Genomic DNA, 25720 nt, shown 5'->3' with positions numbered 1-25720 from the left:
AGGCTCTGGCCTGAGCTGGTTATAAAGGCCTGGCCCTGCCCCCTTCCGGTCATGTGACCGCCTGGTTGCCCTGGCAACCAGGCACCTGAGCTGCCTGGGTGATTGACAGCTCTGCCAATCACCCTCTCAATCACGGAGCACCTCTGTGACTCCGTGACACCAGTCTTAGAGCCATGTTGTGTACTTAATAAAGTTTTCCTGTGCATAATATAAATGCTAAAAATAAAAACTGTTTCTCATATTTAATATTAGTAAAGTTTAAATGTCTCATAAATACGAGATTTTAAAACAGTCTAATGTTATTGCTATAATAGTTATATGATACAATACCACAGTAAGTTATAGAACTATAGCCATTATTCAAATCTTTATTCTCATTTCAGTAATTGTTATATACAGTAACATAAATATTATGAATTACATTTCCCTACTGTTAGCACTGAAAGCATGGAAATGAGTAAGGTTCTCTTTCCGTTCTTAATGCATCTCACTGTAGTCCTATAATAAACCCAAAGGGAAGAGCTACAGTGGCTCCTATCATAAGTGACAGATTCCTTCTTTGGTCATATGCTTTGGAGTGCATAAGACAAAAATCACACTATGGATTTACTGTCCTTCATGTACAAAATACATATCCTTAAGCATGTGGATGAATTATTAATTTAAATGATGTCAAAAAAGTATTGATAAGAACACGGTTTTAATGACCTCATTAGGAAATGAGTCTGACATCTTGTTTTATCCAGAATAACTTGCCCTTGTATTGTTTTACTTCACTTCACCCCCCCGTTTTGTAATCTTTCCATGTGTAAATTTTAGAGCTTAATGTTCTCCCCTTTGAAATTGATGGCAAAATTTCCACTGATTTTCAGTTTCATAGAAGGAAGCCTGAGAAAGTCAGTTATGAACATGAGCATCTACACTGTACTTTTCATATAATGAGGGTATTCTCTTACAATGCTTCAGGAAAACTGAATCCTATAAGAGGCTGAGCATTCTGGTGCAGGTATAGTAAAGCACTCAATACATGTTCACATATTTAAAGTTAACCACGTACTTAAATGTTTTGGTGGATCAGGATCAGCAACTCTTACAGAAAGAGTCAAAATGTTAAATGAATACCTACTTTAAAAGGAAGGTAGTTGGTTAATGTAATTTGATAAATGGAAAGCATGCTTTTCTCCACACATCACTACAGAATGTGCAAAGCTTCAGAGTACAAACTCTGTATAACTGTGTTTCATTAAGAACACAGGCTGTATGTTACTACATCTTACTGAATATTTTCCTGCAGTTGCTATGGTTAGCACTTAAAACTAAACAGGCATAGAGTTCCAGATGACAAGAATACATGTTACTAGTAACTACAGGTGAAAATTATTAGAAGTAAAATGTTCTCTCTATATTTTTTAATTGCTGCATTTCACAATTTCATTGCAAGTAGGCAAGGAAATCTTCATTTTACTCTAGCAATTTCCACTTCAATCCCTAACACTCGCTTACTTCCATCTCTTTTGTATCACCTAGAACAGAATCCACTTCCACTGGAATAACTTAGTGGAAAAGAAGACACAGTTCTGCTCAGCTTTACCTCAATGCAAACACTCTGAAGGTTAACCTAAGTACAGACATTTGGGGGGCTGGGAGAGGTTAGATTAGATTAAAAATGGCCACCCAATCTAACTTAGTTTGCTTCTGGAGCAGACCTTAGACTTAGACCCATTCTTAGTGACCAGAAATCAATCTAAACCAGGGGTGAGCAATTATTTTGGGTGAAGGGCCGCTTACTGAGTTTTGGCAAGCCATCGAGGGCTGCATGACAGGCAGCCAGGGGCAGATAAATATTAATTTTCAAAAATTTTTAGGGGCCCCACGGGCTGGATAGAATGACCTGATGGACCACATCTGGCCCACAGGTCGCATTTTGCCCACCCCGATCTAAACTCATAAATGTATAGAAGTTCCATGCATACAGACCAATCTAAAAATGGCCAAACCCCATCTAAGACCAGGATCAATGTACACTCAAATGTAATCATTCTAGGTTAGACTGGTGCACAGAACTTCTGTACAATTACCTGGGCAGCCCCAGACCTGGGAAAGCCCAGCCACCAGCCCTAGCCCTTAGGGCTGAATTTTTCAGACCTGCCCCCTCCCTGCCAACACCAGGCAATTTTTAGCCCCCTGGCCCCTTGCCACCACTCCCACGCACCAGCCAGCTCACCCATCTTGCAAGCCACTCCAGGGCCTGGATTTATCAGCATTCACTGCTGCTGAAAGCTGAACCACTAAGTATTGGTGGGGGATGCCTGCCCCCGACCCCCACAATTGCTCCTGTGGATGCTGGCTGCCCCACCCCCCAACCCTCCTGTGTATCCTGCCTGACCCCCGATCCCCCTGCAGATGCTGCCTTCCCCCCACCTCCCCTTCCCCAGCCCTCCACTAGCCCCACCCATCCTGACTTACTTTAGATCAGGTGGCTATTTTTAATGAGAACTAGCCTCCCCAAATGTCTGCACTTAGCTTTAATCGCATATTATGATATTGAAAAAAGAACATAATTAGTGGCTCATGATACTAGCTTGTTTCCCAATTTAACACAAAAAGCCATTCTTAAAATTCTACATAAGTGTCTATTATGTTGTCAGAAAACCATGACACTGCATTGGATCTCTGAGATTAACTAAAGCATCTCTGCCTAAACAGTATTTTCTCCTTTCAAAGAAAATTAGTTGTAGAATCTCCTGCTCTTGTGAGGACTCAGTTTCTTCAAATCCAAAAAGTGTTGTGTAGCCAAACAAAATTGACAGAGTAATACAAAAGTAGCATGCACTGCAGTTCTGCTCTTATCTGTAGACCACAGTAATAACATAATCAGCTGATCTAATATTTTAACAAAGTTCATAAAAGTTTTCCATATAATAATTAAATGCAAATACAGTCCTCATCCCAAAGACCAAAAGAATGCCTTTAAGCTAGTATTTATAACAAGAACTGTTCGACTGAGCTCTCTTGTAAATTTTATCATACCTGAGGCAGTTTTCCTCATTCGATTAGCTGGAAAGCTGAATTTATCCTGAGGCAAACCAGACATCTAGTATAGGCTAAATTCAACAACTGGAGCTTAAATTTAGCTTAATATATCCCCACTTGGATCTGCCTGTTTAATTCTCTTTCATATGATAACGCTGGTTTATTCATAGTCTGGACTTGCCACCTGAACAAACTGAACCTCATATCTTATTCTAATAGAATAAGAAAACTTTGCAAAAACCACAAAAGTTCCTGAATGAAAATCAAATGCAAACTTAGGACTTAAAATGTTTTGTAAAGTGACTTACAAGGTTAGCATAGAGAGATTTTCCCCTCAGGAACACTGCTTTTTATGATCATGCATTTTTGATATTCTGTAGAGACAGATGGGCTTTATAAAAAATACAGCCTGCTACTCAAGAGGGTTTCAGAAATGTCTATAGGCTATTTTCTCAGAAAATATTTGTATTGTTTCTTATTAGGTCATATTCATCTCTGGAGTCATTCCATTGACTTTGAGTGAAACTATGTCTGCAATTTACCTGGTCCATTATTCTGATTTTAATCAGTATATAATTAGTATGGGAGAAGCAGTTAATATTACAACTTCCCTTCCTTCTCCTCTTTCTTTGTTCCAAATATTCAATATCTTCCCAGTCACCTATTGTGTACTTCCTTCTCCTCTCCACATTTTATTAGAGTTTGTTTCATCACTAGCAAAATACTTCATAACATCTTATTTACCTCAGTTTATAACATCAGCTCTTTTAAGAGATGTCCACATATGCACCATCTCTAGGAATTTAATAAATAATTACACTTATTTAAATTATTCATAATCTACATATTACAGACATTACATGTTGACAGATCACTTCCCTGGAATGACCGCTATTTCAGTCAACAACTCTAGATCGCTGAGGATGTGAGGGAAGAATTTTATGAATTATACTTCAAGGATGAGTTGCAGGTGCAATTTGAGCTTAGAAAAGTGCCACCTGTTCTTACTTTGTTAGCTTTTCATTAAAAATACCATTTTTTTTTTTTACATGTGATCCTTTTCTTCTAAAATACTTGCTAGTGGTTACAAGCTGAAGAGGTCAGGACGGATCTGTAAACACAGAAATATTTGGCAGCTTGCTACCGCAGTGACAGCTATCGGATGCAGCATAGGAATATAACTGGCCTACCAGGGCAGCTACCATAAACAGAGGCAGCAATCACAATCACACAGCTGCAGCAAAAACCCCTTTTTTCCCCTTCCCACTCCTGTTGGTGCACAAGATGGTTGCTCTGGTTGCCCCCACCCTAGTTATACCACTGGTTATTAGGCAAATTAAAGCATTATTTCGCTTAACAATCAAACATTTGTTCTACTTGCTAAGCTAAATATTTCCAGGAAAGATAGATACTGCTTTCCAATATTAATAACAATTAATTATATATTAATATTATAATAGTAATATATTATATTAATATAGCATTGATACTATATTAATCGTTACAATATTATTAATACAGTGGATAGTAAAATGGGTTCTAATCCGTGTTCTGTCAGACTCCCTGCTGCACTTATGTTCCAGTATTTTCTGGTACAGGGGTTGTCAACTGGGGGTTTGCATACCCCTAGGGGTACTTAGAAAGGTCATGGACGTATGTGCAGCAGGCAAGGATGGAGTGCACCTTGGGTGCAGCAGCAGCATCTCCCCCACCACGTTCCTACACTTTGCCTCTTACCTGGGGAAAGGGGATGGGCACTGCTGCTCTCGAAACAGAGGGTCTGAATGGTGGGGGAGAGTGCGTTTCTGTGCCTGCTCCCAAGAGCAGAGCCAGGAGGTGGGGGGCGAGGTCAGCAGTACCCCTTTGCGGGCCACATAGGTGCCGCCTACCACAATACAGATGGGGGCAGGGGGAGGATGCATGCAGAAGCCGCCACTACCACTACAGCCCCACGCCACTTTCCCACAGCTGGTTACACATGTGGCTCCACACAACTGACCATGGGATAGTGAGGCACAGCAGTGGCAGTGGTGGCACAGGGCAGTGGGTGGCAGCAGCAGCGGCAGCATGGGGTGGTAGGTGGCAGTGGTGGCAGCGGTGGCCACCGCATACGAGACTCTCCCACATGCCCGGTCAGCCGGGTGGCACCTATGCGGCCTGCAGAGGAGTGTCTCTGTCCTCACCCCCCGACAACCTGCTCCTGGAAGTGGGCACAGAAACACCCCACCCCCTGCAATTGAGACCCTCTGCACTTCACTGCCACTGCTTGCTTTGAGAGCAGCGCAATGGCCAAGTGCGTCCTGTTGTTGGGCAGGCAGTAGCCCAGCCGTGAGCCACCCAGCAGCAAGATGCACCTGGCTTCAAGTCACTCTCAAAGCTGCAGCAGTGAGGCACAGAGAGCAGACCCCAGCCTGCCCTCGCCCCATGCACAGATCAGGGGACACATGTCCCCCCTTAGCTCCCCCATGGTGCATGCAATGGTAGGAGCCCCCACAATCCCCCATGCCACTGGACACACTGCCAGGTTCCAATTGTCCCATGGCCCAGCCTGGGCCTCATTCACTCCTGCCCCTGCCCCACTCCCCCCTTTATTGTGGGGGTTTGAATCTCGCCGGCCCCACCCCTTTCCCTCTCCCCCACCCCTTCCCCAGCTTCCCCAAGAGCCACATGATGGACAGGCAGGGGACAGAAACATACACATATGCAGACACACTCTTACATGCTGCAGGGGTGTGTGTGTGTATGTGTGCCTGTGTCTGTCTGTCTGTCCCCTGCCTGCCTGGTGGCAGCAGGCATGCAGCTCTTGGGCAGTGGCATTGTGGTGCAAAAGTCCAGCCTGCAGCAGCAGCTGCCTCTTCCCCACCCACAGAACTGGGGGTCATGTGCCCCCTGGGCCTCCACCGGGGTGCATGCGGCAGTGGGAGCCACTACCCCTCCGCATACCCCCACACAAGTTGCTCTGTCGGCTCCGTCCCGCACTTCACCCTGGCTGTGCAGGCCCTGCCCCAGCTTCAGCCCCATCCCCAGCCTCACTCCTTCCCTCACTGTGGGGGCCTTGATCTGCTTCCTCCCCACCCCTTAAAAACAAATATATATAAAGGGGTACATGAACTGCTACTTTGAGGCAGAAGGAGTACCCTTGTTAAAAAATGTTGAAAACCCCTGTTCTAGAAAACAAGATGGAGCATAACTCTGGTACCTAGTGGTTAGGGTACTCACCTGGATACTCACCTCCCAGTACACCTGGGATATGTACTCCCATAATATGGCCCAAAGCACTTAACTTGGCTACAAAATAAGTTTGTATACAATGCTAGCCATACTATTGTAGTTTCCCATAACTTTTTACTATAGATGGTAAATGGACTTAATTTATTCATACTTAAATACAGACTGTTAATATCAGTGGCTGACTTTCCATTTACTTCAGCTTGCTTTGGCTTGGAACCTAGGCATAGCTTTACTTTTAAAAAAGGATTAGTGAATATGCCCTTTATGAAGCTCTATTTTTATTGTATTTCAATTATTTCAATGCAAAGGTGCTCCATTTAAAAGTTCTAAAAGTACATTTTTGGTGTATTTTTGTTTTCCTTTCTTCTAACAGCCCTGTAAAACCAACCTGGGACACGGAGGTCAGGCTGTAATAGAAAGTATAGCCTCTAGTAATAATTATGTAAGTAATAACTAAATATTTCCTGTAGTCATATTTATTCCAGAATAGGGGTGTCAAAACTCACCCTTTGCCCTGGGCCAAGTTCATATCACAGGGTTCTTTCAGACTAGAACCAGCCCGGGGCACAACAAAATAGTCACAGCAGCAGTGGAGAACTTGGCAGCAAAGGCAGCAGATTACATGGCAGTAGCAGAAATGGAGTATGTGATGGTAGCGACAACCATGCAGTGGTGCCATGTAGTGGTGCCTCCAGCCTCTGGTGCATGCCCTGTACTGCACCTGGAGCTGGAACTGCGTCATTCCCTGTACCACACTAGCAGCTCCAGATCTGGGTTCACCATAGGAGGATGTGATGGGTGCTGGAGCTGCCACTGCATGCTCTGCTGCTGCCACCACCACTGAAGATGCCACCACTGCCACCATGTGCTCTGTTGCCACCACCATTGCTACCACCACATGCTCTATAACTATCACTGTTGCCGATGCTGCCACGACATGCTCTGCTGCCTCTGCCAACATATGCTCCCAACTTCCAGTGTCTGGTAAACTGACAGGCTGGATGGAGCAATTGTACAGGCCAGATCCTGCCCACAGACCATGAGCCTGACACCCCTGTTCTATAGGTAAATTAGCCCCCTTCATCTTGTGGCACAAGAAAAAGCAATAGGAATTTAGAAAATAATTCTGAAATTGCACAAGAATCCAGCTCACTTCCTCCAGCTTCATTTTCTCTGCAAATCTAATGCAAGTGAAAAGCTGGTATTTTAATAATAAAAGTAACCAACTAGGACTTGAATATATAAACATTTAGTAAGCCACATTTCAGTCTGTTATAGATGGATATTTCATTTGTTTCAAACCAACTCACAACTCAAATGAAAACACATTTTATTTACATTTCATAATAATTATTTACTTACTTTCAAGAATCTTCCCTTGCAAAAAAAAGCTGTAAAATAATGCATTCTTACTCAATAGATCTGCTCCATACATATGAAAGAAGTGGAAGATCCATCTCTGATGGAGGGACTGAAATGTGGGTTGGATATACAATCCCAAAATCTCCAACCTAATGAACTGGATTGAATACTGGATTGAAAAAAATGTGTACCATTGTCTAACCTGTTATTTATGCATGAATGAAAAGCACTGAGGTGTCACAGTAGAAAAGTTTAATCAAGCATTCCAAAATAACATATCTATCACTTAATTCTAAATTCAGCAGAACATGGACATTACCTTGTGGTCCAAACAGTCCAAGATTGAAAATATACTGCTATGTTGGGTCCTAAAAATAGCAGTCTGTAGCTATACCTGGAGCAGTGATCTCAACCAGGGTGGCGGGGTGCTGGGGGTGTCACCAGACTCTTTGAAGGGTGCCATAAAGTATAAAGAGATAAACAGATAAATTAAGCAGATGAGCAGAAGGCTCAGGCTTGCTTCTGCCTGGATGAATCCCCACCCCCATTGCCCATACTTTCTGCACTGTAATATATTAATTCAATTTTTTTTATTTGTGTGCGACTCAGTTCACAAAAGTTATGGAGTCCAATGAAGGGTGTCTTGCGTGCAGTGAAGAGTGCCTTGAGTCCAAAAAGGTTGAGAACCACTGATCTAGAGATATAGCAGTCTCTAGCAATATTCTAGAGATCAGGAAATCATTCTAAGCACTGCACTCAGATTCGTACTTTGAAAGAAGGCTGGTTCCCAGTTATATTTTTAACATTTTTTTCTACAGCATTATCTGGTAAGCTTGTGAAACAATTGTTAAATTATTAAAATACGGTATGCCCATGTAATAATAATTTCCCACGAATGTCAGGCAAATGCTATTGGGCCTGATTCTGTTTCAGTTGAATTAAGTGGGAGTTTTGCTGCTACGGAACTGTCTATATTGACAGGTTTTTGCTCCACTATACGAGCTCAGATATAAAATAGTATTCATCTATCTTGAAGGCAATTGTGTTATACTAAACAGCTTTTGCCTCTGTAAATAGAGGAGAATTGTGGGAGACTCTCAAATATTGGCAATTTATAAATCATTTACTCTTGTCCTGAAAACTGCTTCTAGAGGGAGTCAGTGTTAAAGTCTTTATTTCAAATTGTGCCGCTTCCTGTGAGTTTGAGAGGCTAAAAGAAAGGAGACAAAGAAACAATGGAAACCTTTGGAACATTTTAAAAAAAGAACCAATTATTACAGGTTCTCATCTCAAACATGCATATTCCTATGCCTTTGAAATCTTCTGAAAATTATCTTAAATTTTTTTAGAATATGAGCACTTGGAGGCAGGAGGGATGTAGTGATTGAATAAATGATCAGCGTCATAGAAAGCCCCAGTTGAAAACTTAACTGGTGAAAACTCTCTGCTTATAGCTAGAGAAGTGACCAGACAGGCAATGAGTTCTTATCTCCTAATGTTCCACTATAGGTAGGATGCTAAGCATTCTGCACAAACTGGTAATTATTCAAGGCTTGTATATTCATTAGATCTAGTCAAGCAGTTTCTATAGAAATTCATTTCTGAAAAAAAAGTAAAAAATTCCTCTCTCCATTCGCTCCATTTTTCTCCCACTTTTAACATTACTTCTCATTATCAGGTATGGGAGGTCTGCAATAATGGTACTTGAAGGTTGAAGAAGCATAGGTTACCATGATTATGTCCCTCTCCCTCAAAAAAGACTGCAGTCCCCTAACCAGCCTCATAGATGAAAACTGTGTTCCTCATAGCTATAATGATATGTGTGTCTAGGATCAACAAGGAGTTTACAAGGAGGTTGAGATCTGGCCATTTTGACAGTCTGCAGGCTGATTCTGTCTAGCATGAATGACAATATGATGCTAGCCAGTTCTGCAAAGGGAATAACTCTTCTGTCTTGCTGAGTTTGAGCTTCGGCCCACTTTTGGTCAAAAAAATAGGACCACAGCCATCTCAGTACAGTGTCTCTTAAATGGATCGACAGAAGCTAATAGACAGCAGGGAATAAAACAATGTATATATGTCAGTGTGGGCACATCTACACATCTGCCTACAGCTACGTAGCAATGCGCTACTTTGCCGTACAACACACTACAGCAATGTAGCGATCATGTGCATCTTCATGTAATCACCTGCTACATCTCTGTAGTGGCACACTCCCCGGGTATAATGCGCCACGACGGTGACATAACAGAAAAATCTACCCGTGCACTGCATGCACAGCGCAGTAACCACCTGTACTGTGCCATGCTTTAGTACTTCTAAAACGAAGTACTAAAGGTTGGCGCCATAGCAACATTGCCTTAGGGCGATGTGTAGACGTGCCCTGAGAGTATGAATGTCTGTCCTCTGCCCCTGCCTAACGAAGACAATCCACCAGGGTAACCAAAACCATTTTTGGTCTACATCTGATTTAAAGCCTTAGTAGAATAGATCCAGAATATTAGTATGACTCAGGTGCTGTCAGAAACGGTTCTTTGTCTTAAGTATTAGGCTACTGCATGTTTTGTGAAAGGTGGAAGTTTCGCTCTTCTAAAGGTGAATTAACTTTTCCAATAATTTAGAGGTTTAATTCTCAGGTCTGTCTCAGAGTAGCATGTGATGGTTTTAATTCTTGTAGTGATATCTACTGATACCATAGTCAAAAGCTTTGGTCAAAAGGCCAGACAGGAGGAATGAGGAGTTTTGTAAATATGCCTGTTCATCAGTTCATGTGATCTTGATAGGACTATCAAAAACAAATATGCAATAAATTAATTTTCTTTGAAAAGTATTTACACAGCTCCTGTACAGCTATGATTTTTCAAAGTTAAATCTCTCATTCTCTTTCATTTTCCTTTTAAAAATTCCCAAAGCAATGAGAGCTCTCTATAGATTAATACAGAGCCAAATTTCAGTATTTCATGTTTTGAATATGAGGGAGAGAAAAGCTCTCTGAAACCTAAATATTTCTGATTTTTCCCCTCTAAAGGCCAGACCCATTTTTAGGAGGATATGCAAAAGCATTCTCTTCACGCTGAATCTTGCATTGACATTTTCAGCTTAGAGCACAGTTTTATAGCAAAGTTATAAACTCCAGTAAATTGGGGTTTTTCTGGGAATAGTAACAGACCTTTACTTTGACTGTAGAGCAGATAGCAGCACTACTATAATAAATTGTTGGCTTCATTTTTACAAGTAAACTATAGAGAACACAAATTCTATGTTTGACAGAAAAGCTATTGCTAGTTCTTGTAAATCATATAATATATTCCAGAAGACCTAAGGGTTTACTCTCCAGTAAGGATGGAAAAAGATGTGTGCCCCACTGTGAGCTCACAGTAAGGCTGTTTCATGTAAAAAGTTGGTAATTAGTCCCTGAGTGAATAAAGTAGAAGAGATAAGAGACTGGTACTTACTGTAGCAATACAAAATGCTTTCTCTGGCTGCTAAAATTTAAAGGGTGTGTGGGTGAGAAGGGGGTTATTCCTGCTCATTTAATTTTACAAATCTTTAAATCTTGGAAGCAGATTTCTTACACTAATCTTAAACACATGTACTTTAATTTGTCACTAAGAGCTACAAAAATTGACATGTAAAGTGCAAAAAGCAGAAGGAGTTAAATAATATTAATAAAAGGCATGAAAGACTGTATTATTATATGTACCAGGTAGATTTCATCCCAGTGTATACCACTGACTTCTCTGGAGTTATACCAGCAGTTACTGATGTTTCATCTACATAAGCAATTATTTTCATGCAGTCTTTAATCAAAAAATTAATTATTTTGATAACTGAATCAGTTTATTTTATCCAGAGGTACAACCACAAACAGTAATAAAGGATAAAATTAAAAGCTGAAATAAAATAAATAAATAATCATCATAGAATATAACTTGAATACATGTATAACTATCACAAATGCATCAGTATCAAGAATCAGTAATATACAAGTGCCATAGTCTCTTTTGCTTCAGCTTGCAAATCTTAGTACGATTGAATAGTTTAAAATTACTTTGTAGCTCTACATTTTTAGCCCTACCATATATTATAATGTCTAATGCATTTTGTGTTTCCCTTTCACTATTACTCATCCTTGGCAGAGATGGCCTTCTGGCCAAAGCCCTTTGATGTCCTTGACTGCTTCTTAAAAAAGAACGTTGCACTGTTATTGTAACTACCTTTAAGTAATATCATATTTTAGACAAAAGTAAATGTTGTACCAAATGAGAGCATTCAGCATCCCAAATAGCCCAAATCACACATTGCCAATAAAACTTGGAGCCTTATAATTATCTGCCTAGTTTTTCTGAATTTGCTTTGCTACATAATTTATTATCTGTGTATCTGAGCCCAGGGAGTTTTGCTCAGGGGCACACACCAAGACCACAAATACTGCCAATACTTTATGAATGAAGAATATCCTCACTCAAGACTACTCACCCAGCAATCCGTCCATCCACACACTTCTGATTGCAGTACCTGGGAATTCTGCACACAAGAGAACTGGGGAATCACGGTCCAAATCATAATAATTTGGAGCTATGAGTAATTTGATTCAGAATAGCAACATTCACAGTATTTCAATTCATTTTGTATATCAGAGTCTGTCTGCAAACATACGATCCTCACTACAGTTATCAGGAACCCATCTTGACCAGTATTAAGAAACGTATTCTCATGGCTTAGGCAGATGACACACACAGTTACATGAATATAAAAGGAAACAAACATGTGACAGATAATTATATACCAGTCTAACTTACTTGAATCCAGGCAAAAATCACAAGTAAAACTACACTAGTGTAAGTTTCACAGATGTAAGCAGCATGTGTAAATAGCAGTGCTGGAGCACCCATTCACTTTATGCAGATAAGCTATTACCTACACTCCCAGCTGTAACATCATCTATTGCAATAGATACCCTTGGTTATTGGTTGTCTGTTTATTCAGTTCCCAGCACAGTCTACACTGGCTGTACAAAAGTGATGTAAATTACACCAGTGTAAATATATTGTACATCAAGGCCCACAGCTTGGATATGATGTGGCATCACAGATACAAAGTTGGCATTGAAATGTAACATTCATTTAACATTTAACATTCATTGCTGTTGTTTATGTGCATTACTGTAGTGCTTGCCACTGTCTTGAGTGTTTAAAGGACTGCTCACTGAGATAAGATCACCAAGGGAGAGATTTCATCTCACACCTAGGCACCCTCCCTGGAAGTAGATCAAACAGCTGAACTTGCACAGTTCCACAGTTGTAATGAACATCATACACAAGTATAACTTGGGGGAAGGCAGGGAAAGGAAAGGGAGAGGAGTGAGGAAAATGTGGCCCAGCTGATTTAAATATAATAAAGGCACATCTGAGGGCAGAATATATCTCTGTAGAGCACACAGTTTGCCTCCATATCTTTAAAAAAACATACAAAATATATAGTGTCAGATATTAGTTTTTCCTAGGCTCTATGGGGAAATATGAAGTGTTTGTGATGCTCCCCTTGAAACTGTATGTAGTAGTGTCTAGAAACACAGAGCAAAAGTTAGAATTAGTCTTTTATTTCAAGCTATTACATTCATTTAACTTAAAATCTCAGCCTGATCAAAAACCCACTGAAGTCAATACTAACTTCAATGGGTTTTGGTTAAGATCCATAGCATCTCAAACCAGCCACTCTTTTAAAAGAATTTTGTAAAAGGTTTTCAACTATCTTGCTGTTTAATTCATAGTAAAATTCTCCACAGTGGGCACATCTACACGAGATGTTTACTGTGGAGTTGTCTATTTTGCTCCGCAATAAATGTCTCAGCATCTGCATGCAGCCCTATTAGGCTGCAGGAAGCTAATAAACTTTGCAGCAGGTTAGTATTTGTAAATATAAATCGTATGGTGTTGCAGAGTTTTTTTGTGTGCAGCAACACACATGTAGGCACTGACCCAGTTGGCTGGGGCACAAGGGTGCTTTAGTGCAGGGACTGCCTGCCAGCAAGCCCTGTTCCGGAGCACCCTTGTACCCCAGCCAGCCCCTCCGCAGCACGTTGAACAGGACTGGAGAAGCCCCAGGCTGGCAGGTTGACTCTGCAGGGCCCTGCCAGCCTATGAATGCTCCGATCCAGCTCCACGTGCTGTGGTTCCAGGCACATGTTCAAACGGTGCACCCAAAAGCAACAAACTCCAGCGTCATATGTGCTCGAGTTTATTGCTATAAATTAATTGCACATATAGATGTGCCCACTCCATACTAATATATATATTTAAAGTTTTATTTCTCTTGTCTGGGAATGCTTTACATCACAACAGTGATTCAAGGGTTGCATTTATCATTGGAAAGTAACCCATTTTAAACAACTCTGATACTTCATACCATTCATTTTCTTTACAACCTCCCAGAAGTATGTTTAAACCAACAATGAAGACCTGGTTATCTGAAGATACCAGAAAACTTTGTATAATGGAAGGGTTTGCTAACTTGGAAAGCTAGCTTTGAAGTCTAGTTTCTTGAGCTTCTATCTCTGAGTAAAACAAAGTTCAAAGGCTTCACTTTGGTTATCTGACACAATCTTATATATTGGCCAGTAGCTTTAAGGCCAACCAGCAATTCAAGAAGAGGCTATGCTCCTGGTGCCTCAGGTCTTGGGCACAGAAAAAGAGCCAGGTGATTTCCCCAAGGCCAGTTTGAGGACTTAAGGAGTTAAATGCAGAAGTATAGGCTACTCCTAAATTCAGGCAGAGAGAGGATGAAACAGGCATGCACAGCAGAATTGCCTACAGGACAAAATATATCAAAGACGTAGTTATGAATATTACATTAGGCCTAAGTCTGCTGCAGACTTAGGAGTCTGAAGAAGCTTACGAGTGCCTCAGACCCTTTTGCCCAACTAGATGGGCAGAATTCTGTTCTTCTTCAACTATTCCCATAGTTGTCCTGCATATGGCAAGATTGATTACGGCTGGGTGCAGAAATGCAGATTTGCTCTATCAAAAGCACTTTCAGGAACAGGTGCAACCAGGGCTGGTCACTGGCAGATGGCCCTATTTCCATATGTATCTAAGACTATGGATAAGTTAGCAAGAGGCATACTCATTCCCATTCTTCAGAGTGGAAAATTCCATTCTCCTCCTTCCAACAATGTGATCCAGATATTCCACAGGTGGGAATTCACCAAATTCCCTGCATACTGTGCTGAAGAAACTATAGGTGATCATCCACCCTTAATCTTAATTAACACTTTTTTGTTTTGTGCTATCATTCATTGATATGATGTTACATGAACAAATATCAAGCAAAATGGGTTCTCTGTACAATTGTACCTTTCTTTACCAGTTTGAACTTTTGCACTGGACAGAACTCTAATTCACACTTTTGTTACTGGTAAAGGTAAGGATTACATATTTAAGACTGAACAAGCTTCAGATATATCAAAGAAAGATGCCATCAAAATACATTTTATGGAAGTAAAATAGTTTTTAAAAATTTTAATACATCATCATTTATCGTCTACTTATGTATTTCTAGAGAGCTCTTTAATGCTATAGAATTGATGTAAATAATCAAATACAGTTACAGTGAACAAACTACCAGTGTCCACCTTACCAATATGAATGGCACGGTTGTCCAGTAGCAAAGAAAACCAATGTCTCAGAAGTCAAAAGCCATATTCAGGTTAAAGGCCACCATCCTTATCTTTTATTTTGCCCAAAGGACAAGGGTTTCATTTTATAAAGATCATTAGTCACTGAAATATATATTTTAGAGAATTTCTAGTAGGGAAGATTATTTTTGCAGTCACTGGAGTGTACCAGATGGTTCATTAGCATAGACTAGACAAGTCAAAGGCTTTCAAAATCATTTAGAAAATGTCAAACAGAAACAAGAACCCTGTCACTTTTTATTAGAATTAACTACATCATACCCTGGACACAGATTTCACCTTGGGTCAGAAAAATTAATACAGAATTATATGAATTGTGTAATATACTAGGTTAAAGATAGGTCTGCCTCTGGGGGCTCATTTTCTGGCAGTACATTATGGTCCTCTACTTTAGGAATCTTCAACCTTTCCTTTTGTGAGATATGAAGAGGGTTGACCTTGCTCAAACTCCATTGGAGCCTAATTGATTTGAGGTATATGAAGAATTTCAGACACACTGCTAAAGCTCTTTTGCAATCATTTTCCCAGGAAACCGGGGCAAAAGGGTTTGCTGAATATTCAACAGCATAGAAAGTATGCTTTTGTCAGGAGAAAAATGCGTCCATTAAGTGAAACACTGCATTGGTAAATAAGAATTAAAATGCATTTAATTTTTCTTTTTTTTAATCTAGATGTCAAAAATCTTGAGAACTTCCAGCTGGTGGAAGGGGTTCAGGAACAAGTGAATGCTGCTCTGCTGGACTATACAATGTGCAACTACCCACAGCAAACAGACAAATTTGGGCAGCTTCTCCTGCGGCTACCAGAAATCCGTGCCATCAGTATGCAGGCTGAAGAATACCTCTACTACAAACACCTGAATGGGGATGTGCCATGTAATAACCTCCTCATTGAAATGCTGCATGCAAAGAGAGCATAAATTATACCCATTAGAGCTTCTGCTTTCAAGAAAAAAAAATACTCTGAACTGCTCCAAGCAATGCTAATTAAAAACTTGGTTTTAAGACTTTGCAAAATGGTATAATAATCAAATACTTAATAGTAAATAAGTGATGTATCAGGGTATTTGTATTGCAAACTGTGAATCAAATGCTACATATCCCCAAAGGAATCTGTATAGGACTTTGTACCAGAGTGAAATGAGCTTACAAGTGGATACTATCACCAATGTCAACATGAAAAAGGACAGAACAAGTCTTGTATATTTAACTTTCCTGATCACCAATATGAAGAAATTTAGGAACAAACTGATCTGTGTTATTAAGCTAATATAGTGGGGAATTTGAGTGCACTGAATTCCTTCATTGTATAGCAGGACTTCTAAAAGAATTCTAAAGGATGCAAGACAGCATCTCGAACATCTTTCATCCTTCCAAGGACCCAATGCCTACTTCTTCTGTGATAAATGAAGTGGCATCTATTCAACAATCTGTAATAAAGATCTGGAGTAGGCCACACACCATAGTAGTTCCACCAAATCATAAAAGCCTGGTTTTGAATGTGTGTGTCTCAGGCCTGCAAATAGCTAATATGAAGTCTGTTAATAAGTTAGCTTGACATTCTTAATATGTTCTGAGGTTTGTTTTGTCATGTGTTCATGTTGTTAAATCAGGCAGTATCCCTCTTCTGCTACTATTATATGGGATGGCTACAAAACATCAAAAATAGCAGCTCCAAAGCAAATTAGCCAGTTCAATCATGTTTCTAGTGCAGTAGCTAAAACATGGTTCTGGCATAGGAATTTCTTAGGTTTTCTAGCAAGTAAGCTTGTTGAAGATAATCAGTCTTTTAGCCATCATGTTTGAAGATAGCTTCTTTAAAAACAATCTTTTCTGGGACTTCTAATTATGACATTTCTAAATAATGTAAGCCAACAACTGAAGTGTATTTAGCTATGCAAAAAAGAAGCGTAACAATGTATCAGCTGACAAAAACAAGCAGCTCATTAAGAAATTATCTTGATAATTACCAGTAAAATAAAGAAAGTAAATTTGAGACACAGGTCCTCAAGTTAACACAACTTAAAAAAAATAAAAGTTAGGTAATTAAAATCCTTTACATGAGGAAAGAAGAGTGATACTGCCATGTCTATGTAGACCAAAGTCTGCTGCAGAACAAATATTGGAGAAGGACAAATAAGTACATCTCTATTCAAATGAAGATATCAGTATTATAACATGTAGTGCCACAGTTATGAAAGTCTTGCCTTATCTCATTATCTTAAAAGGTAACTGTGCAGGTGTGGATCAACATATGTTTAAATAAAGTGTTAATACTTTACATTTAAAAAAAACATAGTGTTTACATTCTTTAGGTCCTGTGGGGGAAAACTGTGATAAAATTGCAAAGCAGTGATTTCCTTAATGTTGCTTTCAGATTGGTAATTACTTTACCAATATTTAATTACTGTATGTCGTGAGACACTAAAATCAAAAGGGGAATTTCATTTCAACTTTAATTTTTGAGATTATTGGCTGCACAATCACTTGTAGAAACTGTATAAACTCTTAATCCCTTAATTTTTTTCATGAAGATTGCTGGCTTTTGAATAGTTTATTTATATTGTATATCATAGTTTTCACTGTAGACAATTATGATGCTAATTTATTGTTCTTTAGTTTCATCTTTATATAAAATATAGCCAGAATAAAGAAGCCAAATATATGTGTTTACTGTAGCATGTCTTCAAGTTAGTGGAACATAGTTCAGGGACATACAAAGGTCTTGACAAATTAAAATCATTCACTTGATTAAATGTCTGTAAATCTTCATAATCCTAAATGTAGTTTATTTAAATCTATTGTAAATTATGTGAGTTGTAGCTTCTTCTGTTTCATGTGAATTTTAAAAGGTGCATTCTTATCTTCAATTCTTTTCCAAGCATTGTACATTTTATACCAAAGACATCAGTTATTCCATATGTAATAGTACAAAACAGATCATTTTAATCATCTGTATTAATCAGTTCTACTGGTCTGTCCACGTGTAGGGTACAAACCTAGATTTCTGTCTCACATCACAGAACACTGCTCACTCTGTCATACTGACCAAATGTAATCTGAAAGTAGTTTATTCAAATACCATATGCACTCAATAGGAAAGGACACATCACTTGAAAAAAAACAGCAAAAATAAAAAAGATGCAAGTGGCATTTGAAGGTGGTTGTGAAGTTCTGTAGTCACATATGTACAACATAGGTATAGTGATTTTTTTTTTTTTACATTTCAAGTTTTGCATTCTGTACATTCAGTTTTTATTGAAACATGATGGTGAACCTCACTGAATATTAAAAATTTTAAAAATATAAATAAAAATGTGTTGCTAACTCTATACAAAGCACTATAATCAATATAAAGGACAAGATTACTAATATAAGGATGTAAAAGAAAAGGAAAATTTTGCATATAATTTAACAGAAAGAGTTTCAAGATAGAGTATATTAGCCAGAATCTGTGGTTCCAAGAATCCCTCCAGATTGCCCAAAATTTGCAAACAAAATGCTCTTGAAGGTTAATTGTTAACCACTTTGTAACTAGACGTTTACTGATGACTGCCTTATTGATTACAGGACATATTAGTAAATGTAGACTAAATTACAAAGGTTTTAGTTTTGGCTGGTTTATTATAGTTCTGTGTTTGTAAACAGACAATCTGTAATGTTTGAATATTTGTATTACAGATGTTCTGCAGCTGCCTTGGATTTGAATCCATGCAACTTTTAGAATGTGCAGTTAGTTACTTGTTGAAGTTGAAGTTCTCTTACTGTATCAGTGAAATACATATTGTCAATGTCAGTTCTTTCCAGGAGCTTCTCATCACCAATGGATTTTTTTTTTCAGTATTTCAATAAATATTGATATGCCCATCCTGATTATTTTAAACTTGTTTTTATGATAATTTCACTGCATTAGAAACATCCTGAAGCAGAAAACATTACTAAAGGAGGCAGCAGTAGAAAACACAGAAAATGATATCACCAAAGAAAATCTAGTACAGACAGGAATGTAAATTTAGATGTGTACAACCTTACCTTTAGGATCCCAGGTAGGACAATGAGCACAGTACAGAACATGGGTGGCCAAACAATAGCTCCCAGTGGCTTAAAATAACGGCAGAAGAAAGAATAATAGGGGAGGAAGTGTTTTTATTTTTCTGTGTATTTCTTATTTTGTATGTTTTTACTTTATACAGTTCCAATTTATTATTTATTTGAAGCTGTCATCAAATGATAATTGTTTAAGCTGTTCACAGTGCACAAACTATTTACTCTGGGGTGCACACATCTTGAATGCTTCTGTATCCCACAGCTCTTGGTCAGGTCAAAACTGATTTGTGCCTAGGAAGGTGAGGAAGTTTGGCTAATTTAGTAGACTGAGTGCAATACACATGGCTAGACAGACTGGACTCTCTAATCATACAGTTGCACAGTAGTTTATAGAGAAATATTTTTATGATTACTCTTAAACAGCACACAGTTTTCTAATAGCAATTTAATTTTGAAAGTTATCTGCAAAAGGGTAAATGGCAAGGGTCTTGGGGAGAAAATGACAAGACCAAAGCAAATCAGGTAACAGTGCAGGAAGATAAAAGTTCAGAATAACTTCTCAGCAGTGTAAATACATGACACTGGGGACCAGAGGCAAATATAGAGCTTCCAACGCAATTTCCAGAGATGACTGCCAAAGAGATGGATGCTGCTGCTACTAGAAAAATTATTTTTCTATGGTTGGCCCCTTGTTCCTCTGCTTGCTATCTCCAAAATAAGCAGGGCTATACAGCTTTTCATTAGTATCCTAGTATTCTAAAACCAAGTTCACTTTTCCCTAACTCCTGATCTGTCTTCAGTGTTCTCCTAAACACTGCATTCCTGCTCCAACTGAAGGCAGTGTTACAATTTCAAATGTGCAAGAAGATCAGGTCTATAGAAGGAACCTGTTTTATTACACTAGTAATACACAAAAATAAAATTAGCTTAGATGTTGGAGAACTATGAATGTATTTTTATTTCATGTAATTACAAGGGAAAAGTTTGGGATAAGGCCCACAGATTATTTCAAGTTTGGCACATCGGCATCATATAAGAAAAGCTTCCTAACAGCAGTGTACATTTTAGAGATATATTTAGTATCTGTGGTACATACTTAAACTACAAGGGGATTTTGTTTTTAACGAAGTTTGACATTGGTTCTGGAGCAATCTGATGTAAGTATTTATTGGAAACATAGAAAGAGTGAGTTCAATGTAACATAGGTCAAAACTGTACAATATTTAGTGGTCTTGACAATTTCCTGGAATACTATACAGCCGTTTGCTTTAATTTTTAACTGGATGCTTGCGTTTTAGACTCATGACACAGAAATTCCAGCAATATTTTTACTCCCGCAACAGCATTTGCTCTGTGCAAGTTTATATAATTGTGGACTATTTTTCATAGGAAATGTGTGGCTAGTAAAGACCAGTATCAAAGCAGGTAACATGAAGTGTTAATACAACAGTGATTATGGTGCGGCACAACAAAATTACACTATTAATATAAAGAACACAGTATTATAATAAATTTGTAGTGGTACCCCATAGAAGGGGATGTCAGAAAAATCAAGGACACCTCTATGCCAAACCAGCACTCTGGCATCTCTGTATAAGTTGGGTACAGGGAAGTTTATTTAAATATATATCAAATTCCCATTAATATAAGGAGGTACAGTAAACAATAAAACTTTGGAGGGCCAAAACTTCAAGTGGTGTAAACAATAGCTATGCTAATTTACCCGAGCTAAGGCCCTGACCCAGATTGCCTGAAGCAAACAAGATAGTAATAGGCTGTCAGCTTCAACGGGACTTTGCACAAATACGTATACAGAAGGGGTCAATGCTGGCACAAGGTAAAGCAAAGGGGCAATTGTATGCTAGCTCCTTATGAACAAGAGAATTAGGGGGAACTGTCCCTGCGCCAGAAGAGTCAAAGATCTACACCATTTTGCACAGTGTTAAGACACAGAGTGAAGTAAACTAGCAGACCAATTTAGCAAATGCTGCACAGGTCTTGCCCTTATTTATCTGTTCCCCCTTTGCTCTCTTTTATGAGCAGGAAATTCACACTCTAATGCAGGAAAACAATTCCTAATTTCAGGTGCAGGATGTTCTGCTACTGCCACCATACAAAGGCAGTTGAGAACATAACCTTTATATTAGGTATTTGAGTGTAGTATCCTGAAGCAAAGCCTTGAAAGAAAAAGAACAAGAACTTTCCTGCACAGCTAATGTCAATCATGCAGTAACTTGCTTCAGAACATTTGCTGGGATGGTATCAATCCATAACATTGGTGATAATAATATCGCAAACAATAACACTGCACCGGAGAGATTAAATTGAAATTATGAGATAGGCTCAGAAGAAACTACAGGACTTGTGATACAAATTGCTTAATGAGATTCACTGAACACATACATGTAAACACCTGCATATGTTCTGCATGCCACAGGTGGGCATTCTTATGTCATGCATCAGTTCCACCAAAAATATTCAATTAGCTTAAATTAAAAAAAAAGATCCTGGCCTCACATGTGTGTATAAATTCTCTCAAGCTTCAATTGCAATAGCGAAGAGGTTTAATTTGCCTATAGGATAACTTGCCCCTATTGTTTAATTGGAATTGTTCCAGTTCTTCATCAGCTTCCCCTGCCAATTGCCAACACCTGCTAATTGGTTACTACTGGATAGTTCAGCATTATTTGCATCCCCTAGGAACGGCGAATTAACCAGAGTTTACTTTACTATCCTTTGTTTAGAAGCCCTTGTATCTGTGACATATGCGTGCATAATTAGAAACCCTGACTGCTAACTTATCACCTTCTGTTTTTGGAATGGCTATTTTAAAGACAGAGTGTTTCATCTTTTTTCCAGAAAGGATGGCCTCTCTTTTGATAACAGGTATGGTCCATTAGGTAACAATAATTATATTTAATATGTTGCTAGCATTGAGACATAATACATCAGCATCTCTCTAGGGATGATTCAATCAATATTATTTTCCTACAGGAAATCCAAGCACCAGCCTCTGCACCCAGGCCACACTCTAAGTAGACTCAATTAAGAAGAGGCAGTAGAATATATTGGCAGACCCTGTAGTTCTGCCAAGGGTCCATACTCACCCTTCCTATACATTAGTAAAGTACTCTGAAATTTTCTGCTATGGAACACAGTATTGTTACATGCTATTTTTTCTCTTACTATTTGTTTAATATTTCCAGATTGACCATCTTGCCTTTAATGTTTCTAAAATTAATAGAATGGAAATTTTTTGTTCACCCACTTTCTTTTCTGCGTACAATGCAATAAGGTCAGGTCTCTGAAGAGTTAATTGGTGTTCTCTGATTGTCCTTTGGTGTAGTCTTCAGAAATATAGCAACCTTGATGGAAGTCATTCAGCATCAATCTTCATGAAGGAAAGAGATTTAGCAGAAGGGAGGAACCAGCTGTACTAGTAAAATGCCTGTTTCCTTGACTTAGTTGCCAGCAATGCAAAATGTGGGGTATTCACATTTACAGTTGTCAGGTAGAATGCAATTAAGCCCAGTACAAAAATCTTACAAAGTTTTTCAGTCCAGAGTTCCAGCAGACTCCAGATAATTTTGAAGTCAATCTGCAAGTAAATAGCTACTGCATATTTACTTTCTTTACAAAATCCCCTTGTAGTTTTCTTCAAGTGTCTTTAAAATGCACTTAATATATTGGTTTAAATTTGGCTAGGTTTTTTGCTAGTGGATCATGGTAGGATAGATGCTCACTTTTAATATAAACGTGTTCTAGGGTAGAACTTCACTGTCACTGGGCTCAGATCTATCAATCCTTTAGGCTTTGACTCCATGAGAAGCAAAATGTGGTTACAGAATTTCCTTTGTTTTAAGGTATGCAAAATGAAATGCTCGAGGTTTCCATTCACTCTCTGATTTACTTTCCATCATGATGTCAGCTTCCTTGCTTTCAAGCACCACAGAAAAATAGTCTTCCAAACATGATATGAAATTCAATTAAGATTAAGAACTGTAATAAGACTACAATGGAGCAGCTGATAAACACAGCAAAAGTAACACTGGTTCTCATGAGCAAAGGAACTCAGACTTGATGCTAAAATATTTATTGTGTCATGGACCCAAAATAGTTCAGGATTTAGAAATCTGTCAGTTCTTGCTTCCTTAGTTTAAAGAGTTACAGATAACAATAAAAACAACCAAACATAGTGTATTTGTTCCTTTAGAGACACTAGGTGTGTCTACACATGCATTAGATCCAGGAGCAGTTTACTCACGAGTAAACTATTTGCTAGTAAATGCTCCTGGGCAGGTGTCTGCATGTGCAAGGAAGCAGGAGATTTACTGCTAATGGCAGCAAACTGTTTGCACTGCCTGGAGCCCTGTAATGGGCTCCTGCCATCACCAGAGCCCAGGGGCTGGCAGGGAACACAAGGCCAGGAGACAGCTGTCCCCTGGCTGGGGCTGGGACAATGTCCCCCTGCCCAGCCAGCAGGGAGCTCCTAGCCCCAGCTCCCCAATCAGGGGCAGAGGACTTGGAAAGAGCTGCAGGGGAGGAGCAGGTCACAGCTCCCTGCCCTGATCCAGAGGGGCAGCTAGCTGCTAGCTCACTGCTAGCTGCCCCAGTAGCAGACTGGGACAGAGAGCTGGAACCTGCTCCTCCTCTGCAGTGCTTATCAAACCCTGTGCCTCGATCACCCAATCAAGGCACGAGACTGGGACCTGCCCCTGACCAAGACAGTTCCCAGCCTCCGCTCTATGATCATGGGGCAGAGGCTGAGGAGCCTGTTCCCTGCTCAGCTCTGTCATCACAGAGCTGGGCAGGAACAGGCTCCCCAGCCCCCACCAGCAGGGAGATCCCACTGCCAACCCACTGCCAGTGACCATGGAGCTGGCACTGGGAGGTAAGGATCTCCCAGCACCAGCTCTGCAACTGCAGATCTAGCACTGGGAGGTAAGGATCTCCCAGCCTCTACTCCCTGATCGCAATCTTGGAATAGGGGGCTTGGAGCTCCCTGCTGCCGGGGCAGGGGGACATAGTCCCCAGCCAGGCTCCAGTGGCAGAGACCACCCCAGGAACAGACAGTTCCTAGGGGCAAAGAGCAATCTCCTGCCCCCTGGTGCCAGGAGCAGATTTGCTCCTGGTCAGGAGTCTACATGAATACTACTGCACAGTTAGTAATTGCAAGTAAATTTGCTACTTGCATCTGCAGGTAGCAAATTTATTCATGATTAGCAAGGTTTACTGCCCAGTAAATGCGTACACATATAGATGCATGTGCTTACTGCACCGTAAACTACACTACTGCTCAGTAAAGCATCTCATCTAGACACCCACTGATCATCATTTGCCAGTACCATGATGCTGAACAGCATGATTCTTGTCTATGTCCATCACATGATACATGAGTCTGGTGCACTGTCTTTTCCATAGCATCAAATTATTTTACTGTAATGAGCTAAAAAAAAAAAAAAACCCTATAGGACTATTAAAAACATGCATATAATATTGTGAAATCTGCCTATACACTGTAACACAGAGGGAATGGAATAACAAAGCAAGACAGAAAGAATTTAAAATAAAATACAGTACAGTGAAAGGACAGCACACATGCAGAAAAAAATAACACTGTTTATGCCTCATAAATATTTAATTTTGATTCACTTTTAATCTATAAGAAATAAAACTAAATAAAATATGCTAGATTATTACCATTGCTTCGAAGTGTTAACAAGACCTGAATAAATTATTGTGTGTGTATTTTAGCAAGTTGCCACATTAAGTGATATTATTTGTGATTTACTTTTAATGCATGTGGTTTTCTTTTACATGGCTTATATAAATTTAACAATACAAAAAAAAAAGTGTAATTTATTATATAAGTTCAATCAATTCACTAAGATCATGCTGTGAAAACTGAAGCCAATAATTAAATTAGATTATGTTTTTTATTTAAAACTATACACCGTGACTATCTTAAAGACTATTGATGATGCACATGGTAAAAGGACTGTTTTTTTCTTTAGGAAAAAAGTTTATGCCAGAAACCTTCACTAAAAGTACATTTTCACTTAATCACCAGTTAGCCCGTTACTATCTTTTGTTTGCTTCAGGCAACCTGGGTCGGGGCCTTTGTTGGGGTAAATTTACAACATTTGAGGCTTTGGCCCTCCAAAGATTTATGGTTTACCACACCTCATATTAATAGGTAGGTCATGCATGGGCTAAATGCTTTGCTGAATCATAGCCTAATGGGAGAAACTCATCTGGTACGGAGAGCTGGTGATGGCCCCCTGCAGCAATGAGGTTCTACAAAAGTCTGCAGCATTAGATTTACATCCGGTTTTTAACTGTTGTTAGCTAA

At 39.3% G+C, this 25720-nt stretch overlaps 1 protein-coding gene across 1 annotated transcript in view; it reads left to right on the top strand.

Annotated features, from left to right (window-relative positions):
- Nucleotides 1–19194, top strand: part of NR5A2 (nuclear receptor subfamily 5 group A member 2) — a 118982-nt gene extending 99788 nt beyond the window's left edge. The window contains exon 7 of the mRNA XM_019530685.1: nucleotides 15994–19194. Within this exon, the coding sequence (XP_019386230.1) occupies nucleotides 15994–16241 (248 nt within the window). The 3' untranslated portion in view covers nucleotides 16242–19194. The remainder of the gene's footprint in view (nucleotides 1–15993) is intronic.
- Nucleotides 19195–25720: the final 6526 nt, after the last annotated feature.

The sequence above is a fragment of the Crocodylus porosus genome, unplaced genomic scaffold, assembly GCF_001723895.1.
Source record: "Crocodylus porosus isolate Cpor-Errol unplaced genomic scaffold, CroPor_comp1, whole genome shotgun sequence".
NCBI lineage: Eukaryota > Metazoa > Chordata > Crocodylia > Crocodylidae > Crocodylus > Crocodylus porosus.
Note: the sequence above shows the minus strand (reverse complement) of the source record. Positions and strands in the feature narration are given on the sequence as shown.